This window comes from Aulostomus chinensis, chromosome 10 (genome assembly GCF_037954235.1).
Source record: "Aulostomus chinensis isolate RoL2024-O1b breed Wild chromosome 10, RoL_Achi_v1.0, whole genome shotgun sequence".
NCBI lineage: Eukaryota > Metazoa > Chordata > Actinopteri > Syngnathiformes > Aulostomidae > Aulostomus > Aulostomus chinensis.
Window position 1 is genome coordinate 8,724,887 of NC_141329.1, and position 19,351 is coordinate 8,744,237.

The 19,351-nt window shown below is 43.5% G+C and overlaps 5 protein-coding genes across 7 annotated transcripts in view; 1 reads left to right on the top strand and 4 right to left on the bottom strand.

Annotated features, from left to right (window-relative positions):
- The window catches only part of cep164 (centrosomal protein 164), a 34,137-nt gene that overhangs the window by 6,509 nt on the left and 8,277 nt on the right, over positions 1 to 19,351 (top strand). For all 3 annotated transcript variants that reach the window (XM_086215882.1, XM_086215883.1, XM_086215884.1), the window contains one exon: positions 112 to 611. In XM_086215882.1, coding sequence (XP_086072008.1) covers positions 112 to 611 — 500 coding nt within the window. The remainder of the gene's footprint in view (positions 1 to 111; positions 612 to 19,351) is intronic.
- Positions 259 to 5,168, bottom strand: LOC147254289 (eukaryotic translation initiation factor 4 gamma 1-like). Its single transcript, XM_086215887.1, has 6 exons — positions 5,017 to 5,168; positions 4,002 to 4,700; positions 3,650 to 3,748; positions 3,376 to 3,567; positions 3,112 to 3,216; positions 259 to 2,496 (listed from the first exon to the last, which is right to left on the bottom strand). The coding sequence occupies exons 1-6, from the start codon at positions 5,059 to 5,061 to the stop codon at positions 2,071 to 2,073; spliced, it is 1,566 nt and encodes a 521-aa protein (XP_086072013.1). The 5' UTR covers positions 5,062 to 5,168; the 3' UTR covers positions 259 to 2,070.
- Positions 5,240 to 9,589, bottom strand: LOC147254290 (eukaryotic translation initiation factor 4 gamma 1-like). Its single transcript, XM_086215888.1, has 6 exons — positions 9,513 to 9,589; positions 8,498 to 9,196; positions 8,148 to 8,246; positions 7,874 to 8,065; positions 7,609 to 7,713; positions 5,240 to 6,993 (listed from the first exon to the last, which is right to left on the bottom strand). The coding sequence occupies exons 1-6, from the start codon at positions 9,555 to 9,557 to the stop codon at positions 6,574 to 6,576; spliced, it is 1,560 nt and encodes a 519-aa protein (XP_086072014.1). The 5' UTR covers positions 9,558 to 9,589; the 3' UTR covers positions 5,240 to 6,573.
- LOC147254291 (eukaryotic translation initiation factor 4 gamma 1-like) lies at positions 10,255 to 14,113 on the bottom strand. Its single transcript, XM_086215885.1, has 6 exons — positions 14,018 to 14,113; positions 13,003 to 13,701; positions 12,653 to 12,751; positions 12,379 to 12,570; positions 12,114 to 12,218; positions 10,255 to 11,498 (listed from the first exon to the last, which is right to left on the bottom strand). Exons 1-6 carry the CDS (start codon positions 14,060 to 14,062, stop codon positions 11,073 to 11,075), a joined length of 1,566 nt encoding a protein of 521 aa, XP_086072011.1. The 5' UTR covers positions 14,063 to 14,113; the 3' UTR covers positions 10,255 to 11,072.
- LOC147254292 (uncharacterized) lies at positions 14,374 to 19,008 on the bottom strand. Its single transcript, XM_086215886.1, has 6 exons — positions 18,528 to 19,008; positions 17,513 to 18,211; positions 17,160 to 17,258; positions 16,886 to 17,077; positions 16,621 to 16,725; positions 14,374 to 16,005 (listed from the first exon to the last, which is right to left on the bottom strand). Exons 1-6 carry the CDS (start codon positions 18,570 to 18,572, stop codon positions 15,580 to 15,582), a joined length of 1,566 nt encoding a protein of 521 aa, XP_086072012.1. The 5' UTR covers positions 18,573 to 19,008; the 3' UTR covers positions 14,374 to 15,579.

The following is a 19,351-nucleotide window of genomic DNA, read 5'->3' on the forward strand; positions in this document are numbered from 1 at the left end:
AGAAGTGAGGAGGCTTTATGCTGTGATCATGCAGTGTGACATCCATTTTCACTTTAGTTATTCACATGTTCAATAACCTGTTTTGAAATCATGCTGTTTTGCCCCCATCAGCTGTCAGAGAAGATCCTGGAACTCCACCAAACCAGCCCGTCTCCCTCTCTGTCAAGCCCCTCCCCCTTTGAGCGAGATGTTCGACCACGACCAAAAGCAGAAGCTCTTGGCCCACCTCAGGGTCTACAGAGGCCAGAAACATCAAGAGGTCCACCAGTAGATGTCTCCAACAAAATTGATGGTGTTGAACCCCACAGAAAAAATGATGAGAGCTCACTGAAAGAACCAAACTGGAGAATCCACAAAGACAGTGAGAGAGGAGAGACAAAGGAGGAGGAGAAGGAGAAGGAGAAAAGGGCTGAAAGAGAGGAAAGAAATCTGAGACAAAGGAATGAGGAGAAAGAGAGAGAGCAGAGGAAAGTTGATTACAATGAAGAGGAGGAGATTGAGCGATTGATGAGGGAGAAGGAAAAAAGAATATGCCTCCTGCAGGAGAAGCTGAGGACAGAAGAAGAGGAGGAGGAGGAGAAGCTAATGGAGGAGAACAAGGAAAGATTAAGGTATGTGGAACTACTCAATAGCTTCATAACATGTCACAGATGTGTCTGCAGCCCTGCCGCAGTTCAAAAGCACTCAGTTCTCAGACATGCCACTTACACCGTTGGATTCAGGCCGGCGTTTGGCACCCGGTCGCAGGCACGCGGAGGCTCAGGCCCCAATAACGCTGCTTTCAGCTTTAATTACTCATTACATCTCGGCTTTTAGGTGTCATTCTGCATTTGGCTTCGACATTGACAGAGTTTAATATGTTCAGTAAACCGGCTACTTTTGATGTATTCATTTAAAAGAATGTATCATGTCAGCTTTAGTCCTTCATTACATCACGTTAAACCTGCTTTAAATGTGATTACATCATCATGTCAGACATAAGGGCAGCATGGAGTGATTACATTAAATCATTGTGACAGTTTGTGAGCGTGTGTGAGTGTCCGTGGGTATTTATTTATCATGACTGACAGAAAAACTGAGAAAGAGTTGCTCAGTTTTATTTTTTTCTATTTTTATTTTTCATTTAAAGGCAAATCAAAATATTTGTTTTCATAGTTTTCCAATTTATGCTTCTCTCTAAACGTGTGAGCTGAGTCACAAAGGTTGTTGTCAACACCTTCTTTTCTTTGAGTTGCTTCTGTCTCTGTCAGGTGTGGCAGACTGATAAAATGACCCACATATACAGCACAGAAAGGTTATGGAGGGCTCCAAAATTTTGGGGTGAAAATGCTTCTATCACCTCGCCTAATGGCTCTGTCTGTGTCTGATGTATCCGAATGTGTAGCCGTGTCCTTCGCCTCACAGAGGACAGGATACGTGGAGTCTGAAATGTCAAATGATCACATTTTCTATCATTTCTCTGAACACTGAGCAAAAACAAAATCGTCTGACGTACCTGAACTATCATCCTCAGCTCAGATCATGGAGATACAACCATTTTCTCTCTTTGGCAGTCGTGTTATGAATATCGCTGAGACTAAATTATGTCCTCTGACGTTACTTAACATTTCCCTGAAATATAAGAATTTCTTCTCCTCTGAGAAACATTTTTGTTTTTTTTTTAAATAAAGACCAGTTTCAAATGGCCTTTGGGTGCCATTAGAAAGCCCCCAAATAATGGCTTCATTCAAAGAAATGCAGAGAAAAGAAGAGGGTGTGAGCTTTAGAAACTTAGATATTCAAACCAATTTATTTTTACTCATAGGAAAAAGTGACAAGTCACAATCGCACGGGCTCGTTTGAGACCAAAATTCACAAGTATCAGCACACCTGCACATAACAAATAGATTCAACCGTTTATTTAATTTTTCAGTGTCACAATTTACAAACAATGTGCGCGCCCTTCCCTTTCTCCCCCATCCCGAACTGGTTGGATCATTGGTCCCTTCATCTGCCATCGGTCTCATCCTTCCTCATCATTCTGTCGTCCCCATCTCCTTACAAAACATGAGAGCCAACATCTTTCTCATCTCATCTTTGTATGGGGTTCATTCCTGTGTGGCCATTAGAAGCCCTCTTAAAATTTGGCCTCCAAGGATTTACGGCCTTGTGAAGTTGCACCTCATCTCTTGTTTGTGGGTTTTGGACCTGACCTCCTCTCTTGTCAGGATCAAGTTGTGGCTCCTTTTTGGGAGGAACCTCCTGCTGGACCGCAACATGGTCCTTCTGCTGCCTCGCCTGTACCTCCTTGTTGGGAGGAAGCTGCTGCTGGACCTCAGCATGGTCCTTCATCTGCCTCGCCTGTACCTCCTTGTTGGGAGGAAGCTGCTGCTGGACCTCAGCATGGTCCTTCTGCTGCCTCGCCTGTACCTCCTTTTTGGGAGGAAGCTGCTGCTCCCTTTGGGCTCTGGCAGCAGTGTTTAGAGCTTTGCCTCTTCGGCGAGGCACCCAGTTATTCTAAGACACAGATAAAGAATATGGTTGTTAATGGGAAAAATGTTCCTATACTAGTAAGTGAAAATGAACATCCCAGAATTCAGATAAGATAACCCCTTATTCGTCCCACTGTGGCGAAACTGGCACTCTTACAGTAGCAGAAACGGAGAAAAAGCAGCAGAAAAAGTACAGAGCAATGAATAACAGAAACTACAGTAAAAAAAACTATTAATACACTATCTTAACTACAAACAACTACAAATAAATTTTTGCAGCATAAGTGTTGGGCAGCGCAAGTATTGGCTATTGCACAGCACCGTGTTAAGTACTGAAAATTCCATGAAGGATTAAACAGTTTTACTAATTGAGAATTAATGTTAGTCGCCACCACACCCTTGTTATTTGCTCTTTGTTGTTACCAACTGAGGAAAGAATGAAGGAAAAACCTGAATAAAGTGGAGAAACATCAAATACTTATGTTGAGTTTCAAGATGGTTATGATGTTTCTTATTTCAATGAGGGTGTGGCCGGTGGAGGGATGGTGCTCCCTTGAGGATCATGCTAGTTTGACTGCTTACTAAGACTCTTAGTGTGTCACCCATCTGCATGTGCTGTTGAACATGAATGAATATCTACCTGACTGAGGTCCGTGACATCTTGGAGAATGTTGCATATTCTCATTGAAGTCATTCCGGCTTTGGCAATGTTGGTCAGCTGATTTGAATATTGATCCATACGGGACTAAAAGAGACACAGAAAACAAGACAGGTTCTTTTCTTTGCCTCAACAAGAATGTTTAACTTTAGAAACTAGACTTAGAAGAAACTCCAGTCCAGTGGTTTCGACCTTTTCAAGAAGCAACCCCCAGAATAAATGTTTCCAGTCTCCATCGTTACATACCTTGGCTGTCATAATGTCCAGCTCCTTCCCAGCTGTGTAGAGCAGCTGACAGACACACTCAAGAGAGCCATCATCGCCTCTCTTGAGCAAATTCTCAATGCAGTCGTGCAGGACTGCCTCCCTCACCAGCTTCTGCTTGAAGAGCTCTCCGATGAGAGTAATATTGCCCAGAGATCTTTGAATCTGCTCCTTCTGGGGACACACAAATGATCAGTTTAGTCATCGTAACAGAAGGTTCTGGATCTGACGGTCACAGTTACAAAATATTTCTTACATTATCATTGTCCTTCTGGAATTCCTTCTTACAGCGGTGAAGGAGCAGGCTGAGGAAGGTGATGACACCGTCTGGCTGGTCGTGGGAGGGGACTTTCAACTGAGATGAGAAAACAATGATGATAATTGAGTTTTTTTTTGAGAGAGAGAATAAAATATTGATATGATAAAAGTCTGACTCTGACAGTGTTAAAGAGAAAGTGAATAGTGGCAAGTGGGTTCAGTCAGTTCCTCTGTAACATCATTTAGTGGCCCAGACATGACAAAAGGAGTTTAACTTATTTTTGGAGAAAATGATAATCAAAAACCTTAATGTCAGGAGTGAAAGATGCACACACAATCACATGACTTACCCCTTTGAGACAGCGACACATGTTTGTGTATGTCCCTACTACGCTGGGCCCTGAGATGGCCTTCTCATAGATTAGTTCCATCACTCCCTCCAGCCTCTCCTCTGTGTCAATGGGGAGCTTGGACACCTCCCTCATCAGATCCTGGAATCTCTCAGGATCCATCTCGTCCAGGATCCTGTTTAAATGCCCAAACAGTTCTCTAGTGTCAGGGTCTCTGGCACAGGGTCTCTTATTCTCAGTCAGCTTCACATCTCTTTGTTTTGTTGCAAGTCTATCCTTGCTGCTGTTGTCATCGTCCAGGATTATGCTTGCCAGTAACTCCTCCTGTCTACTTGTCTGATGACCAGTAGACAATTCTCTCCTGAAGAAGGGCCTCCAAGGTTTCACAGCCTTGTGCAGCTGAACGCTGTCATTGTCAGCCTCATGTTTGTTGTGGTTGACACTGCAACCTTGCCCCTGTTTTTGGGGCACCACTTGTTCCTTGGTCTTTGTGTGTTGCTCAGTATCAGAGGTCCTCTTGAAGAAGGGCCTCCAAGGCTTCACAGCCTGGTGCAGCTGCACGTCATCAGTGTCATGGATTTTGGGGCCTCGCTGTCCCTCACGGTGGTGAAGATGACCCCGATTATGCTCCACCATGTTTCTGGGGTCATCGTGCTCACAGCTGGGCTGATGACCATGACGATGATTCTGTCTGGTGGGCTGCAAGAGGGTAAGGGATAGATTGAAAAAAAATGATACATGGATGTAAAAGTGGGAGATGGGCTCTCCAGTGCTGTTTGTATTCTAAACTTCAGGCTGATAGCTGCATCGTTCTCTGGTATCTGATCCAGAAAAGTGTTGGTTGGTTCCAAATTCCATTCATGTTTTGCCTTCTTTTAACTCTAAAGACGGTTATTTGACAGCCACCTAGACTTGATTGACATTGTCAGCCACAGGTGCAGCCCCATTGCATTCAGCAGCACGTGAATTGAGATTAATCATTTTGTACAGCCTTCTCTATTCACTATCCACTCACCTGGCCATACGCAAATGCTTGATTACGTGGTCTGTTGAAAGCCATTTTTTAAAGTGTCCTTCTGATCTTCTACAAGTTGATTTTGTTGTTCTAACATTGTTGTACTGCCTTCTTATACAATCTGACCTAAAATATGGCCCAGTGATGTTTTATCATAGATCTACACAGACAGCACTGATGTTCTCTGCACACATCACTGCCCCTCATCTTCACCATACCATTGTCATGCAACACCACTGTGATGTTGGTTGCACTGTGATGTAACACCACTTTGATGTTTGTAGCACTTAGAAGTTGCACCACTGTGATCTTTGTAGCACCGATTGGTCACACCTGGTCACGCTTTTGTCCCCTCCTCACTTCTCCCCACCAGGCCAGGTCGTACTGCAGTTGTCCCTTCAAAAGAGCAGACTTCAACTATCACTCAGCTTTTACGTTTTATGAGTCTTCTGCCATATTCAATAGATATGCTGAACAAGATCGGGTTAGTCTGTCATTACTGAGACTTCATATAGATTTTTGTTCCCTAAATTCAAGATCAGAACGTTTATTTATCATGACTGACAGAAAATCTGAGAAAGAGTTGCTCAGTTTTATTTTTTTCTATTTTTATTTTTCATTTAAAGGCAAATCAAAATATTTGTTTTCATAGTTTTGCTTCGCTCTCAATGTGTGAGCTGAGTCACAAAGGTTGTTGTCAACACCTTCTTTTCTTTGAGTTGCTTCTGTCTCTGTCAGGTGTGGCAGACTGATAAAATGACCCACATATACAGCACAGAAATGTTATGGAGGGCTCCAAAATTTGGGGATGAAAATGCTTCTATCACCTCGCCTAATGGCTCTGTCTGTGTCTGATGTCTCCGAATGTGTAGCCGTGTCCTTCGCCTCACAGAGGACAGGATACGTGGAGTCTGAAATGTCAAATGATCACATTTTTTATCATTTCTCTGAACACTGAGCGAAAACAAAATCGCCTGACGTACCTGAACTATCATCCTCAGCTCAGATCATGGAGATACAACCATTTTCTCTCTTTGGCAGTCGTGTTATGAACATCGCTGAGACTAAATTATGTCCTCTGACGTTACTTAACATTTCCCTGAAATATAAGAATTTCTTCTCCTCTGAGAAACATTTTTGTTTTTTTGAAAATAAAGACCAGTTTCAAATGGCCTTTGGGTGCCATTAGAAAGCCCCCAAATAATGGCTTCATTCAAAGAAATGCAGAGAAAAGAAGAGGGTGTGAGCTTTAGAAACTTAGATATTCAAACCAATTTATTTTTACTCATAGGAAAAAGTGACAAGTCACAATCGCACGGGCTCGTTTGAGACCAAAATTCACAAGTATCAGCACACCTGCACATAACAAATAGATTCAACCGTTTATTTAATTTTTCAGTGTCACATTTTACAAACAATGTGCGCGCCCTTCCCTTTCTCCCCCATCCCGAACTGGTTGGATCTTTGGTCCCTTCATCTGCCATCGGTCTCATCCTTCCTCATCATTCTGTCGTCCCCATCTCCTTACAAATCATGAGAGCCAACATCTTTCTCATCTCATCTTTGTATGGGGTTCATTCCTGTGTGGCCATTAGAAGCCCTCTTAAAATTTGGCCTCCAAGGATTTACGGCCTTGTGAAGTTGCACCTCATCTCTTGTTCTTGGGTTTTGGACCTGACCTCCTCTCTTGTCAGGATCAAGTTGTGGCTCCTTTTTGGGAGGAAGCTGCTGCTGGACCGCAACATGGTCCTTCTGCTGCCTCGCCTGTACCTCCTTGTTGGGAGGAAGCTGCTGCTGGACCGCAACATGGTCCTTCTGCTGCCTCGCCTGTACCTCCTTGTTGGGAGGAAGCTGCTGCTGGACCTCAGCATGGTCCTTCTGAGCCTGTACCTCCTGGTTGGGAGGAAGCTGCTGCTCCCTTTTGGCTCTGGCAGCAGTGTTTGGAGCTTTGCCTCTTCGGCGAGGCACCCAGTTATTCTAAGACACAGATAAGGAATATGGTTGTTAATGGGAAAATTTTTCCTATACTAGTCAGTGAAAATTAACATCCCAAAATTCAGATAAGATAACCCCTTATTCGTCCCACTGTGGGGAAACTGGCACTCTTTCAGTAGCAGAAACGGAGAAAAAGCAGCAGAAAAAGTACAGAGCAATGAATAGCAGAAACTACAGTAAAAAAAACTATTAATACACTATCTTAACTACAAACAACTACAAATAAATTTTTGCAGCATAAGTGTTGGGCAGCGCAAGTATTGGCTATTGCACAGCACCGTGTTAAGTACTGAAAATTCCATGAAGGATTAAACAGTTTTACTAATTGAGAATTAATGTTAGTCGCCACCACACCCTTGTTATTTGCTCTTTGTTGTTACCAACTGAGGAAAGAATGAAGGAAAAACCTGAATAAAGTGGAGAAACATCAAATACTTATGTTGAGTTTCAAGATGGTTATGATGTTTCTTATTTCAATGAGGGTGTGGCCGGTGGAGGGATGGTGCTCCCTTGAGGATCATGCTAGTTTGACTGCTTACTAAGACTCTTAGTGTGTCACCCATCTGCATGTGCTGTTGAACATGAATGAATATCTACCTGACTGAGGTCCGTGACATCTTGGAGAATGTTGCATATTCTCATTGAAGTCATTCCGGCTTTGGCAATGTTGGTCAGCTGATTTGAATATTGATCCATACGGGACTAAAAGAGACACAGAAAACAAGACAGGTTCTTTTCTTTGCCTCAACAAGAATGTTTAACTTTAGAAACTCGACTTAGAAGAAACTCCAGTCCGGTGGTTTTCGACCTTTTCAAGAAGCAACCCCCAGAATAAATGTTTCCAGTCTCCATCGTTACATACCTTGGCTGTCATAATGTCCAGCTCCTTCCCAGCTGTGTAGAGCAGCTGACAGACACACTCAAGAGAGCCATCATCGCCTCTCTTGAGCAAATTCTCAATGCAGTCGTGCAGGACTGCCTCCCTCACCAGCTTCTGCTTGAAGAGCTCTCCGATCAGTGTAATATTGCCCAAAGATCTTTGAATCTGCTCCTTCTGGGGACACGCAAATGATCAGTTTAGTCATCGTAACCGAAGGTTCTGGATCTGACGGTCACAGTTACAAAATATTTCTTACATTATCATTGTCCTTCTGGAATTCCTTCTTACAGCGGTGAAGGAGCAGGCTGAGGAAGGTGATGACACCGTCTGGCTGGTCGTGGGAGGGGACTTTCAACTGAGATGAGAAAACAATGACGATAATCGAGGTTTTTTTTTTGATAGAATAAAATATTAATATTATAAAAGTCTGACTCTGACAGTGTTAAAGAGAAAGTGAATAGTGGCAAGTGGGTTCAGTCAGTTCCTCTGTAACATCATTTAGTGGCCCAGACGTGACAAAAGAAGTTAAACTTATTTTTGGAGCAAATGATAATCAAAAACCTTAATGTCAGGAGTGAAAGATGCACACACAATCACATGACTTACCCCTTTGAGACAGCGACACATGTTTGTGTATGTCCCTACTACGCTGGGCCCTGAGATGGCCTTCTCATAGATTAGTTCCATCACTCCCTCCAGCCTCTCCTCTGTGTCAATGGGGAGCTTGGACACCTCCCTCATCAGATCCTGGAATCTCTCAGGATCCATCTCGTCCAGGATCCTGTTTAAATGCCCAAACAGTTCTCTAGTGTCAGGGTCTCTGGCACAGGGTCTCTTATGCTCAGTCAGCTTCACATCTCTGTGTTTTGTTTCAAGTCTGTCCTTGCTGCTGTTGTCATCGTCCAGGATTATGCTTGCCAGTAACTCCTCCTGTCTACTTGTCTGATGACCAGTAGACAATTCTCTCCTGAAGAAGGGCCTCCAAGGTTTCACAGCCTTGTGCAGCTGAACGCTGTCATTGTCAGCCTCATGGTTGTTGTGGTTGACACTGCAACCTTGCCCCTGTTTTTGGGGCACCACTTGTTCCTTGGTCTTTGTGTGTTGCTCAGTATCAGAGGTCCTCTTGAAGAAGGGCCTCCAAGGCTTCACAGCCTGGTGCAGCTGCACGTCATCAGTGTCATGGATTTTGGGGCCTCGTTGTCCCTCACGGTGGTGAAGATGACCCCGATTATGCTCCACCATGTTTCTGGGGTCATCGTGCTCACAGCTGGGCTGATGACCATGACGATGATTCTGTCTGGTGGGCTGCAAGAGGGTAAGGGATAGATTGAAAAAAAATGATACATGGATGTAAAAGTGGGAGATGGGCTCTCCAGTGCTGTTTGTATTCTAAACTTCAGGCTGATAGCTGCATCGTTCTCTGGTATCTGATCCAGAAAAGTGTTGGTTGGTTCCAAATTCCATTCATGTTTTGCCTTCTTTTAACTCTAAAGACGGTTATTTGACAGCCAGCTAGACTTGATTGACATTGTCAGCCACAGGTGCAGCCCCATTGCATTCAGCAGCACGTGAATCGAGATTAATCATTTTGTACAGCCTTCTCTATTCACTATCCACTCACCTGGCCATACGCAAATGCTTGATTACGTGGTCTGTTGAAAGCCATTTTTTAAAGTGTCCTTCTGATCTTCTACAAGTTGATTTTGTTGTTCTAACATTGTTGTACTGCCTTCTTATACAATCTGACCTAAACTATGGCCCAGTGATGTTTTATCATAGATCTACACAGACAGCACTGATGTTCTCTGCACACATCACTGCCCCTCATCTTCACCATGCCATTGTCATGCAACACCACTGTGATGTTGGTTGCACTGTGATGTAACACCACTTTGATGTTTGTAGCACTTAGAAGTTGCACCACTGTGATCTTTGTAGCACCGATTGGTCACACCTGGTCACGCTTTTGTCCCCTCCTCACTTCTCCCCACCAGGCCAGGTCGTACTGCAGTTGTCCCTTCAAAAGAGCAGACTTCAACTATCACTCAGCTTTTACGTTTTATGAGTCTTCTGCCATATTCAGTCGATATGCTGAACAAGATCGGGTTAGTCTGTCATTACTGAGACTTCATATAGATTTTTGTTCCCTAAATTCAAGATCAGAACATTTATTTATCATGACTGACAGAAAATCTGAGAAAGAGTTGCTCAGTTTTATTTTTTTCTATTTTTATTTTTCATTTTAAGGCAAATCAAAATATTTGTTTTCATACTTTTACAATTTATGCTTCTCTCTGAACGTGTGAGCTGAGTCACAAAGGTTGTTGTCAGCACCTTCTTTTCTTTGAGTTGCTTCTGTCTCTGTCAGGTGTGGCAGACTGATAAAATGACCCACATATACAGCACAGAAAGGTTATGGAGGGCTCCAAAATTTGGGGATGAAAATGCTTCTTTCACCTCGCCTAATGGCTCTTTCTGTGTCTGATGTCTTCGAATGTGTAGCCGTGTCCTTCGCCTCACAGAGGACAGGATACGTGGAGTCTGAAATGTCAAATGATCACATTTTCTATTATTTCTCTGAACACTGAGCGAAAACAAAATCGCCTGACGTACCTGAACTGTCATCCTCAGCTCAGATCATGGAACCATTTTCTCTCTTTGGCAGTCGTGTTATGAACATCGCTGAGACTAAATTATGTCCTCTGACGTTACTTAACATTTCCCTGAAATACAAGAATTTCTTCTCCTCTGAGAAACATTTTTGTTTTTTTGAAAATAAAGACCAGTTTCAAATGGCCTTTGGGTGCCATTAGAAAGCCCCCAAATAATGGCTTCATTCAAAGAAATGCAGAGAAAAGAAGAGGGTGTGAGCTTTAGAAACTTAGATATTCAAACCAATTTATTTTTACTCATAGGAAAAAGTGACAAGTCACAATCGCACGGGCTCGTTTGAGACCAAAATTCACAAGTATCAGCACACCTGCACATAACAAATAGATTCAACCGTTTATTTAATTTTTCAGTGTCACATTTTACAAACAATGTGCGCGCCCTTCCCTTTCTCCCCCATCCCGAACTGGTTGGATCTTTGGTCCCTTCATCTGCCATCGGTCTCATCCTTCCTCATCATTCTGTCGTCCCCATCTCCTTACAAATCATGAGAGCCAACATCTTTCTCATCTCATCTTTGTATGGGGTTCATTCCTGTGTGGCCATTAGAAGCCCTCTTAAAATTTGGCCTCCAAGGATTTACGGCCTTGTGAAGTTGCACCTCATCTCTTGTTCTTGGGTTTTGGACCTGACCTCCTCTCTTGTCAGGATCAAGTTGTGGCTCCTTTTTGGGAGGAAGCTGCTGCTGGACCGCAACATGGTCCTTCTGCTGCCTCGCCTGTACCTCCTTGTTGGGAGGAAGCTGCTGCTGGACCTCAGCATGGTCCTTCATCTGCCTCGCCTGTACCTCCTTGTTGGGAGGAAGCTGCTGCTGGACCTCAGCATGTTCCTTCTGCTGCCTCGCCTGTACCTCCTTGTTGGGAGGAAGCTGCTGCTCTCTTTGGGCTCTGGCAGCAGTGTTTGGAGCTTTGCCTCTTCGGCGAGGCACCCAGTTATTCTAAGACACAGATGGAGAATATGGTTGTTAATGGGAAAATTTTTCCTATACTAGTCAGTGAAAATTAACATCCCAAAATTCAGATAAGATAACCCCTTATTCGTCCCACTGTGGGGAAACTGGCACTCTTTCAGTAGCAGAAACGGAGAAAAAGCAGCAGAAAAAGTACAGAGCAATGAATAGCAGAAACTACAGTAAAAAAAACTATTAATACACTATCTTAACTACAAACAACTACAAATAAATTTTTGCAGCATAAGTGTTGGGCAGCGCAAGTATTGGCTATTGCACAGCACCGTGTTAAGTACTGAAAATTCCATGAAGGATTAAACAGTTTTACTAATTGAGAATTAATGTTAGTCGCCACCACACCCTTGTTATTTGCTCTTTGTTGTTACCAACTGAGGAAAGAATGAAGGAAAAACCTGAATAAAGTGGAGAAACATCAAATACTTATGTTGAGTTTCAAGATGGTTATGATGTTTCTTATTTCAATGAGGGTGTGGCCGGTGGAGGGATGGTGCTCCCTTGAGGATCATGCTAGTTTGACTGCTTACTAAGACTCTTAGTGTGTCACCCATCTGCATGTGCTGTTGAACATGAATGAATATCTACCTGACTGAGGTCCGTGACATCTTGGAGAATGTTGCATATTCTCATTGAAGTCATTCCGGCTTTGGCAATGTTGGTCAGCTGATTTGAATATTGATCCATACGGGACTAAAAGAGACACAGAAAACAAGACAGGTTCTTTTCTTTGCCTCAACAAGAATGTTTAACTTTAGAAACTCGACTTAGAAGAAACTCCAGTCCGGTGGTTTTCGACCTTTTCAAGAAGCAACCCCCAGAATAAATGTTTCCAGTCTCCATCGTTACATACCTTGGCTGTCATAATGTCCAGCTCCTTCCCAGCTGTGTAGAGCAGCTGACAGACACACTCAAGAGAGCCATCATCGCCTCTCTTGAGCAAATTCTCAATGCAGTCGTGCAGGACTGCCTCCCTCACCAGCTTCTGCTTGAAGAGCTCTCCGATCAGTGTAATATTGCCCAAAGATCTTTGAATCTGCTCCTTCTGGGGACACGCAAATGATCAGTTTAGTCATCGTAACCGAAGGTTCTGGATCTGACGGTCACAGTTACAAAATATTTCTTACATTATCATTGTCCTTCTGGAATTCCTTCTTACAGCGGTGAAGGAGCAGGCTGAGGAAGGTGATGACACCGTCTGGCTGGTCGTGGGAGGGGACTTTCAACTGAGATGAGAAAACAATGACGATAATCGAGGTTTTTTTTTTGATAGAATAAAATATTAATATTATAAAAGTCTGACTCTGACAGTGTTAAAGAGAAAGTGAATAGTGGCAAGTGGGTTCAGTCAGTTCCTCTGTAACATCATTTAGTGGCCCAGACGTGACAAAAGAAGTTAAACTTATTTTTGGAGCAAATGATAATCAAAAACCTTAATGTCAGGAGTGAAAGATGCACACACAATCACATGACTTACCCCTTTGAGACAGCGACACATGTTTGTGTATGTCCCTACTACGCTGGGCCCTGAGATGGCCTTCTCATAGATTAGTTCCATCACTCCCTCCAGCCTCTCCTCTGTGTCAATGGGGAGCTTGGACACCTCCCTCATCAGATCCTGGAATCTCTCAGGATCCATCTCGTCCAGGATCCTGTTTAAATGCCCAAACAGTTCTCTAGTGTCAGGGTCTCTGGCACAGGGTCTCTTATGCTCAGTCAGCTTCACATCTCTGTGTTTTGTTTCAAGTCTGTCCTTGCTGCTGTTGTCATCGTCCAGGATTATGCTTGCCAGTAACTCCTCCTGTCTACTTGTCTGATGACCAGTAGACAATTCTCTCCTGAAGAAGGGCCTCCAAGGTTTCACAGCCTTGTGCAGCTGAACGCTGTCATTGTCAGCCTCATGGTTGTTGTGGTTGACACTGCAACCTTGCCCCTGTTTTTGGGGCACCACTTGTTCCTTGGTCTTTGTGTGTTGCTCAGTATCAGAGGTCCTCTTGAAGAAGGGCCTCCAAGGCTTCACAGCCTGGTGCAGCTGCACGTCATCAGTGTCATGGATTTTGGGGCCTCGTTGTCCCTCACGGTGGTGAAGATGACCCCGATTATGCTCCACCATGTTTCTGGGGTCATCGTGCTCACAGCTGGGCTGATGACCATGACGATGATTCTGTCTGGTGGGCTGCAAGAGGGTAAGGGATAGATTGAAAAAAAATGATACATGGATGTAAAAGTGGGAGATGGGCTCTCCAGTGCTGTTTGTATTCTAAACTTCAGGCTGATAGCTGCATCGTTCTCTGGTATCTGATCCAGAAAAGTGTTGGTTGGTTCCAAATTCCATTCATGTTTTGCCTTCTTTTAACTCTAAAGACGGTTATTTGACAGCCAGCTAGACTTGATTGACATTGTCAGCCACAGGTGCAGCCCCATTGCATTCAGCAGCACGTGAATCGAGATTAATCATTTTGTACAGCCTTCTCTATTCACTATCCACTCACCTGGCCATACGCAAATGCTTGATTACGTGGTCTGTTGAAAGCCATTTTTTAAAGTGTCCTTCTGATCTTCTACAAGTTGATTTTGTTGTTCTAACATTGTTGTACTGCCTTCTTATACAATCTGACCTAAACTATGGCCCAGTGATGTTTTATCATAGATCTACACAGACAGCACTGATGTTCTCTGCACACATCACTGCCCCTCATCTTCACCATGCCATTGTCATGCAACACCACTGTGATGTTGGTTGCACTGTGATGTAACACCTCTTCGATGTTTGTAGCACTTAGAAGTTGCACCACTGTGATCTTTGTAGCACCGATTGGTCACACCTGGTCACGCTTTTGTCCCCTCCTCACTTCTCCCCACCAAGCCAGGTCGGACTGCAGTTGTCCCTTCAAAAGAGCAGACTTCAACTATCACTCAGCTTTTACGTTTTATGAGTCTTCTGCCATATTCAATAGATTTGCTGAACAAGATCGGGTTAGTCTGTCATTACTGAGACTTCATATAGATTTTTGTTCCCTAAATTCAAGATCAGAACGTTTATTTATCATGACTGACAGAAAATCTGAGAAAGAGTTGCTCAGTTTAATTTTTTTCTATTTTTATTTTTCATTTAAAGGCAAATCAAAAAATATTTGTTTTCATAGTTTTACAATTTATGCTTCTCTCTGAACGTGTGAGCTGAGTCACAAAGGTTGTTGTCAACACCTTCTTTTCTTTGAGTTGCTTCTGTCTCTGTCAGGTGTGGCAGACGGATAAAATGACCCACATATACAGCACAGAAAGGTTATGGAGGGCTCCAAAATTTGGGGATGAAAATGCTTCTTTCACCTCGCCTAATGGCTCTGTCTGTGTCTGATGTCTTCGAATGTGTAGCCGTGTCCTTCGCCTCACAGAGGACAGGATACGTGGAGTCTGAAATGTCAAATGATCACATTTTCTATTATTTCTCTGAACACTGAGCGAAAACAAAATCGCCTGACGTACCTGAACTATCATCCTCAGCTCAGATCATGGAACCATTTTCTCTCTTTGGCAGTCGTGTTATGAACATCACTGAGACTAAATTATGTCCTCTGACGTTACTGAACATTTCCCTGAAATACAAGAATTTCTTCTCCTCTGAGAAACATTTTTGTTTTTTTGAAAATAAAGACCAGTTTCAAATGGCCTTTGGGTGCCATTAGAAAGCCCCCAAATAATGGCTTCATTCAAAGAAATGCAGAGAAAAGAAGAGGGTGTGAGCTTTAGAAACTTAGATATTCAAACCAATTTATTTTTACTCATAGGAAAAAGTGACAAGTCACAATCGCACGGGCTCGTTTGAGACCAAAATTCACAAGTATCAGCACACCTGCACATAACAAATAGATTCAACCGTTTATTTAATTTTTCAGTGTCACATTTTACAAACAATGTGCGCGCCCTTCCCTTTCTCCCCCATCCCGAACTGGTTGGATCTTTGGTCCCTTCATCTGCCATCGGTCTCATCCTTCCTCATCATTCTGTCGTCCCCATCTCCTTACAAATCATGAGAGCCAACATCTTTCTCATCTCATCTTTGTATGGGGTTCATTCCTGTGTGGCCATTAGAAGCCCTCTTAAAATTTGGCCTCCAAGGATTTACGGCCTTGTGAAGTTGCACCTCATCTCTTGTTTGTGGGTTTTGGACCTGACCTCCTCTCTTGTCAGGATCAAGTTGTGGCTCCTTTTTGGGAGGAAGCTGCTGCTGGACCGCAACATGGTCCTTCTGCTGCCTCGCCTGTACCTCCTTGTTGGGAGGAAGCTGCTGCTGGACCTCAGCATGGTCCTTCATCTGCCTCGCCTGTACCTCCTTGTTGGGAGGAAGCTGCTGCTGGACCTCAGCATGGTCCTTCTGCTTCCTCGCCTGTACCTCCTTTTTGGGAGGAAGCTGCTGCTCCCTTTGGGCTCTGGCAGCAGTGTTTGGAGCTTTGCCTCTTCGGCGAGGCACCCAGTTATTCTAAGACACAGATAAAGAATATGGTTGTTAATGGGAAAAATGTTCCTATTCTAGTAAGTGAAAATGAACATCCCAGAATTCAGATAAGATAACCCCTTATTCGTCCCACTGTGGGGAAACTGGCACTCTTACAGTAGCAGAAACGGAGAAAAAGCAGCAGAAAAAGTACAGAGCAATGAATAGCAGAAACTACAGTAAAAAAAACTATTAATACACTATCTTAACTACAAACAACTACAAATAAATTTTTGCAGCATAAGTGTTGGGCAGCGCAAGTATTGGCTATTGCACAGCACCGTGTTAAGTACTGAAAATTCCATGAAGGATTAAACAGTTTTACTAATTGAGAATTAATGTTAGTCGCCACCACACCCTTGTTATTTGCTCTTTGTTGTTTCCAACTGAGGAAAGAATGAAGGAAAAACCTGAATAAAGTGAAGAAACATCAAATACATATGTTGAGTTTCAAGATGGTTACGATGTTTCTTATTTCAATGAGGGTGTGGCCGGTGGAGGGATGGTGCTCCCTTGAGGATCATGCTAGTTTGACTGCTTACTAAGACTCTTAGTGTGTCACCCATCTGCATGTGCTGTTGAACATGAATGAATATCTACCTGACTGAGGTCCGTGACATCTTGGAGAATGTTGCATATTCTCATTGAAGTCATTCCGGCTTTGGCAATGTTGGTCAGCTGATTTGAATATTGATCCATACGGGACTAAAAGAGACACAGAAAACAAGACAGGTTCTTTTCTTTGCCTCAACAAGAATGTGTAACTTTAGAAACTAGACTTAGAAGAAACTCCAGTCCGGTGGTTTTCGACCTTTTCAAGAAGCAACCCCCAGAATAAATGTTTCCAGTCTCCATCGTTACATACCTTGGCTGTCATAATGTCCAGCTCCTTCCCAGCTGTGTAGAGCAGCTGACAGACACACTCAAGAGAGCCATCATCGCCTCTCTTGAGCAAATTCTCAATGCAGTCGTGCAGGACTGCCTCCCTCACCAGCTTCTGCTTGAAAAGCTCTCCGATTAGTGTAATATTGCCCAGAGATCTTTGAATCTGCTCCTTCTGGGGACACACAAATGATCAGTTTAGTCATCGTAACAGAAGGTTCTGGATCTGACGGTCACAGTTACAAAATATTTCTTACATTATCATTGTCCTTCTGGAATTCCTTCTTACAGCGGTGAAGGAGCAGGCTGAGGAAGGTGATGACACCGTCTGGCTGGTCGTGGGAGGGGACTTTCAACTGAGATGAGAAAACAATGACGATAATTGAGGTTTTTTTTTTTGAGAGAGAATAAAATATTAATATGATAAAAGTCTGACTCTGACAGTGTTAAAGAGAAAGTGAATAGTGGCAAGTGGGTTCAGTCAGTTCCTCTGTAACATCATTTAGTGGCCCAGACATGACAAAAGGAGTTTAACTTATTTTTGGAGAAAATGATAATCAAAATCTGCAATGTCAGAAGTGAAAGATTCACCCACAATCACATGACTTACCCCTTTGAGACAGCGACACATGTTTGTGTATGTCCCTACTACGCTGGGCCCTGAGATGGCCTTCTCATAGATTAGTTCCATCACTCCCTCCAGCCTCTCCTCTGTGTCAATGGGGAGCTTGGACACCTCCCTCATCAGATCCTGGAATCTCTCAGGATCCATCTCGTCCAGGATCCTGTTTAAACGCCCAAACAGTTCTCTAGTGTCAGGGTCTCTGGCACAGGGTCTCTTATTCTCAGTCAGCTTCACATCTCTTTGTTTTGTTGCAAGTCTATCCTTGCTGCTGTTGTCATCGTCCAGGATTATGCTTGCCAGTAACTCCTCCTGTCTACTTGTCTGATGACCAGTAGACAATTCTCTCCTGAAGAAGGGCCTCCAAGGTTTCACAGCCTTGTGCAGCTGAACGCTGTCATTGTCAGCCTCATGGTTGTTGTGGTTGACACTGCAACCTTGCCCCTGTTTTTGGGGCACCACTTGTTCCTTGGTCTTTGTGTGTTGCTCAGTATCAGAGGTCCTCTTGAAGAAGGGCCTCCAAGGCTTCACAGCCTGGTGCAGCTGCACGTCATCAGTGTCATGGATTTTGGGGCCTCGTTGTCCCTCACGGTGGTGAAGATGACCCCGATTATGCTCCACCATGTTTCTGGGGTCATCGTGCTCACAGCTGGGCTGATGACCATGACGATGATTCTGTCTGGTGGGCTGCAAGAGGGTAAGGGATAGATTGAAAAAAAATGATACATGGATGTAAAAGTGGGAGATGGGCTCTCCAGTGCTGTTTGTATTCTAAACTTCAGGCTGATAGCTGCATCGTTCTCTGGTATCTGATCCAGAAAAGTGTTGGTTGGTTCCAAATTCCATTCATGTTTTGCCTTCTTTTAACTCTAAAGACGGTTATTTGACAGCCAGCTAGACTTGATTGACATTGTCAGCCACAGGTGCAGCCCCATTGCATTCAGCAGCACGTGAATCGAGATTAATCATTTTGTACAGCCTTCTCTATTCACTATCCACTCACCTGGCCATACGCAAATGCTTGATTACGTGGTCTGTTGAAAGCCATTTTTTAAAGTGTCCTTCTGATCTTCTACAAGTTGATTTTGTTGTTCTAACATTGTTGTACTGCCTTCTTATACAATCTGACCTAAAATATGGCCCAGTGATGTTTTATCATAGATCTACACAGACAGCACTGATGTTCTCTGCACACATCACTGCCCCTCATCTTCACCATGCCATTGTCATGCAACACCACTGTGATGTTGGTTGCACTGTGATGTAACACCACTTTGATGTTTGTAGCACTTAGAAGTTGCACCACTGTGATCTTTGTAGCACCGATTGGTCACACCTGGTCACGCTTTTGTCCCCTCCTCACTTCTCCCCACCAGGCCAGGTCGTACTGCAGTTGTCCCTTCAAAAGAGCAGACTTCAACTATCACTCAGCTTTTACGTTTTATGAGTCTTCTGCCATATTCAATAGATATGCTGAACAAGATCGGGTTAGTCTGTCATTACTGAGACTTCATATAGATTTTTGTTCCCTAAATTCAAGATCAGAACGTGAATTTACTGTGTCTAATTTTAGTTTTTCAAAACTAAGTCCACGTTCTAATCTTGAACTTGACCAACAGGACGTCTACATGCCAATTCCAGGCCTTTTCAAAAATCATTTATTTTGAAAGGCCTGGAATTGGCATGTAAACTTCCTGTTTTGAAATGACGATTCTGTCCCAAAGTTGAAGGGATTCGTCTTCGGCTCAGACAGAAAGACAAACACCATTGAATGCTTGACCTCCTTGGTGCAGGTAACAATAACTTTTCCCTGCTCTTGAAATTGAA

Coding starts and splice junctions, on each gene's coding strand:
- LOC147254292 (XM_086215886.1), bottom strand. CDS start 18,572: ATGGCTTTCAACAGACCACGTAATCAAGCATTTGCGTATGGCCAG. Junction 17,259..17,512: donor TGTGTCGCTGTCTCAAAGGG/GTAAGTCATGTG, acceptor TTCTCATCTCAG/TTGAAAGTCCCCTCCCACGA. Junction 16,006..16,620: donor ATGTCACGGACCTCAGTCAG/GTAGATATTCAT, acceptor TCTGTGTCTTAG/AATAACTGGGTGCCTCGCCG.
- LOC147254289 (XM_086215887.1), bottom strand. CDS start 5,061: ATGGCTTTCAACAGACCACGTAATCAAGCATTTGCGTATGGCCAG. Junction 3,568..3,649: donor TCCAGAAGGACAATGATAAT/GTAAGAAATATT, acceptor GTGTGTCCCCAG/AAGGAGCAGATTCAAAGATC. Junction 2,497..3,111: donor ATGTCACGGACCTCAGTCAG/GTAGATATTCAT, acceptor TCTGTGTCTTAG/AATAACTGGGTGCCTCGCCG.
- LOC147254290 (XM_086215888.1), bottom strand. CDS start 9,557: ATGGCTTTCAACAGACCACGTAATCAAGCATTTGCGTATGGCCAG. Junction 8,066..8,147: donor TCCAGAAGGACAATGATAAT/GTAAGAAATATT, acceptor GCGTGTCCCCAG/AAGGAGCAGATTCAAAGATC. Junction 7,714..7,873: donor TGGACATTATGACAGCCAAG/GTATGTAACGAT, acceptor TGTCTCTTTTAG/TCCCGTATGGATCAATATTC.
- LOC147254291 (XM_086215885.1), bottom strand. CDS start 14,062: ATGGCTTTCAACAGACCACGTAATCAAGCATTTGCGTATGGCCAG. Junction 13,702..14,017: donor AAGCATTTGCGTATGGCCAG/GTGAGTGGATAG, acceptor ACCCTCTTGCAG/CCCACCAGACAGAATCATCG. Junction 12,571..12,652: donor TCCAGAAGGACAATGATAAT/GTAAGAAATATT, acceptor GCGTGTCCCCAG/AAGGAGCAGATTCAAAGATC.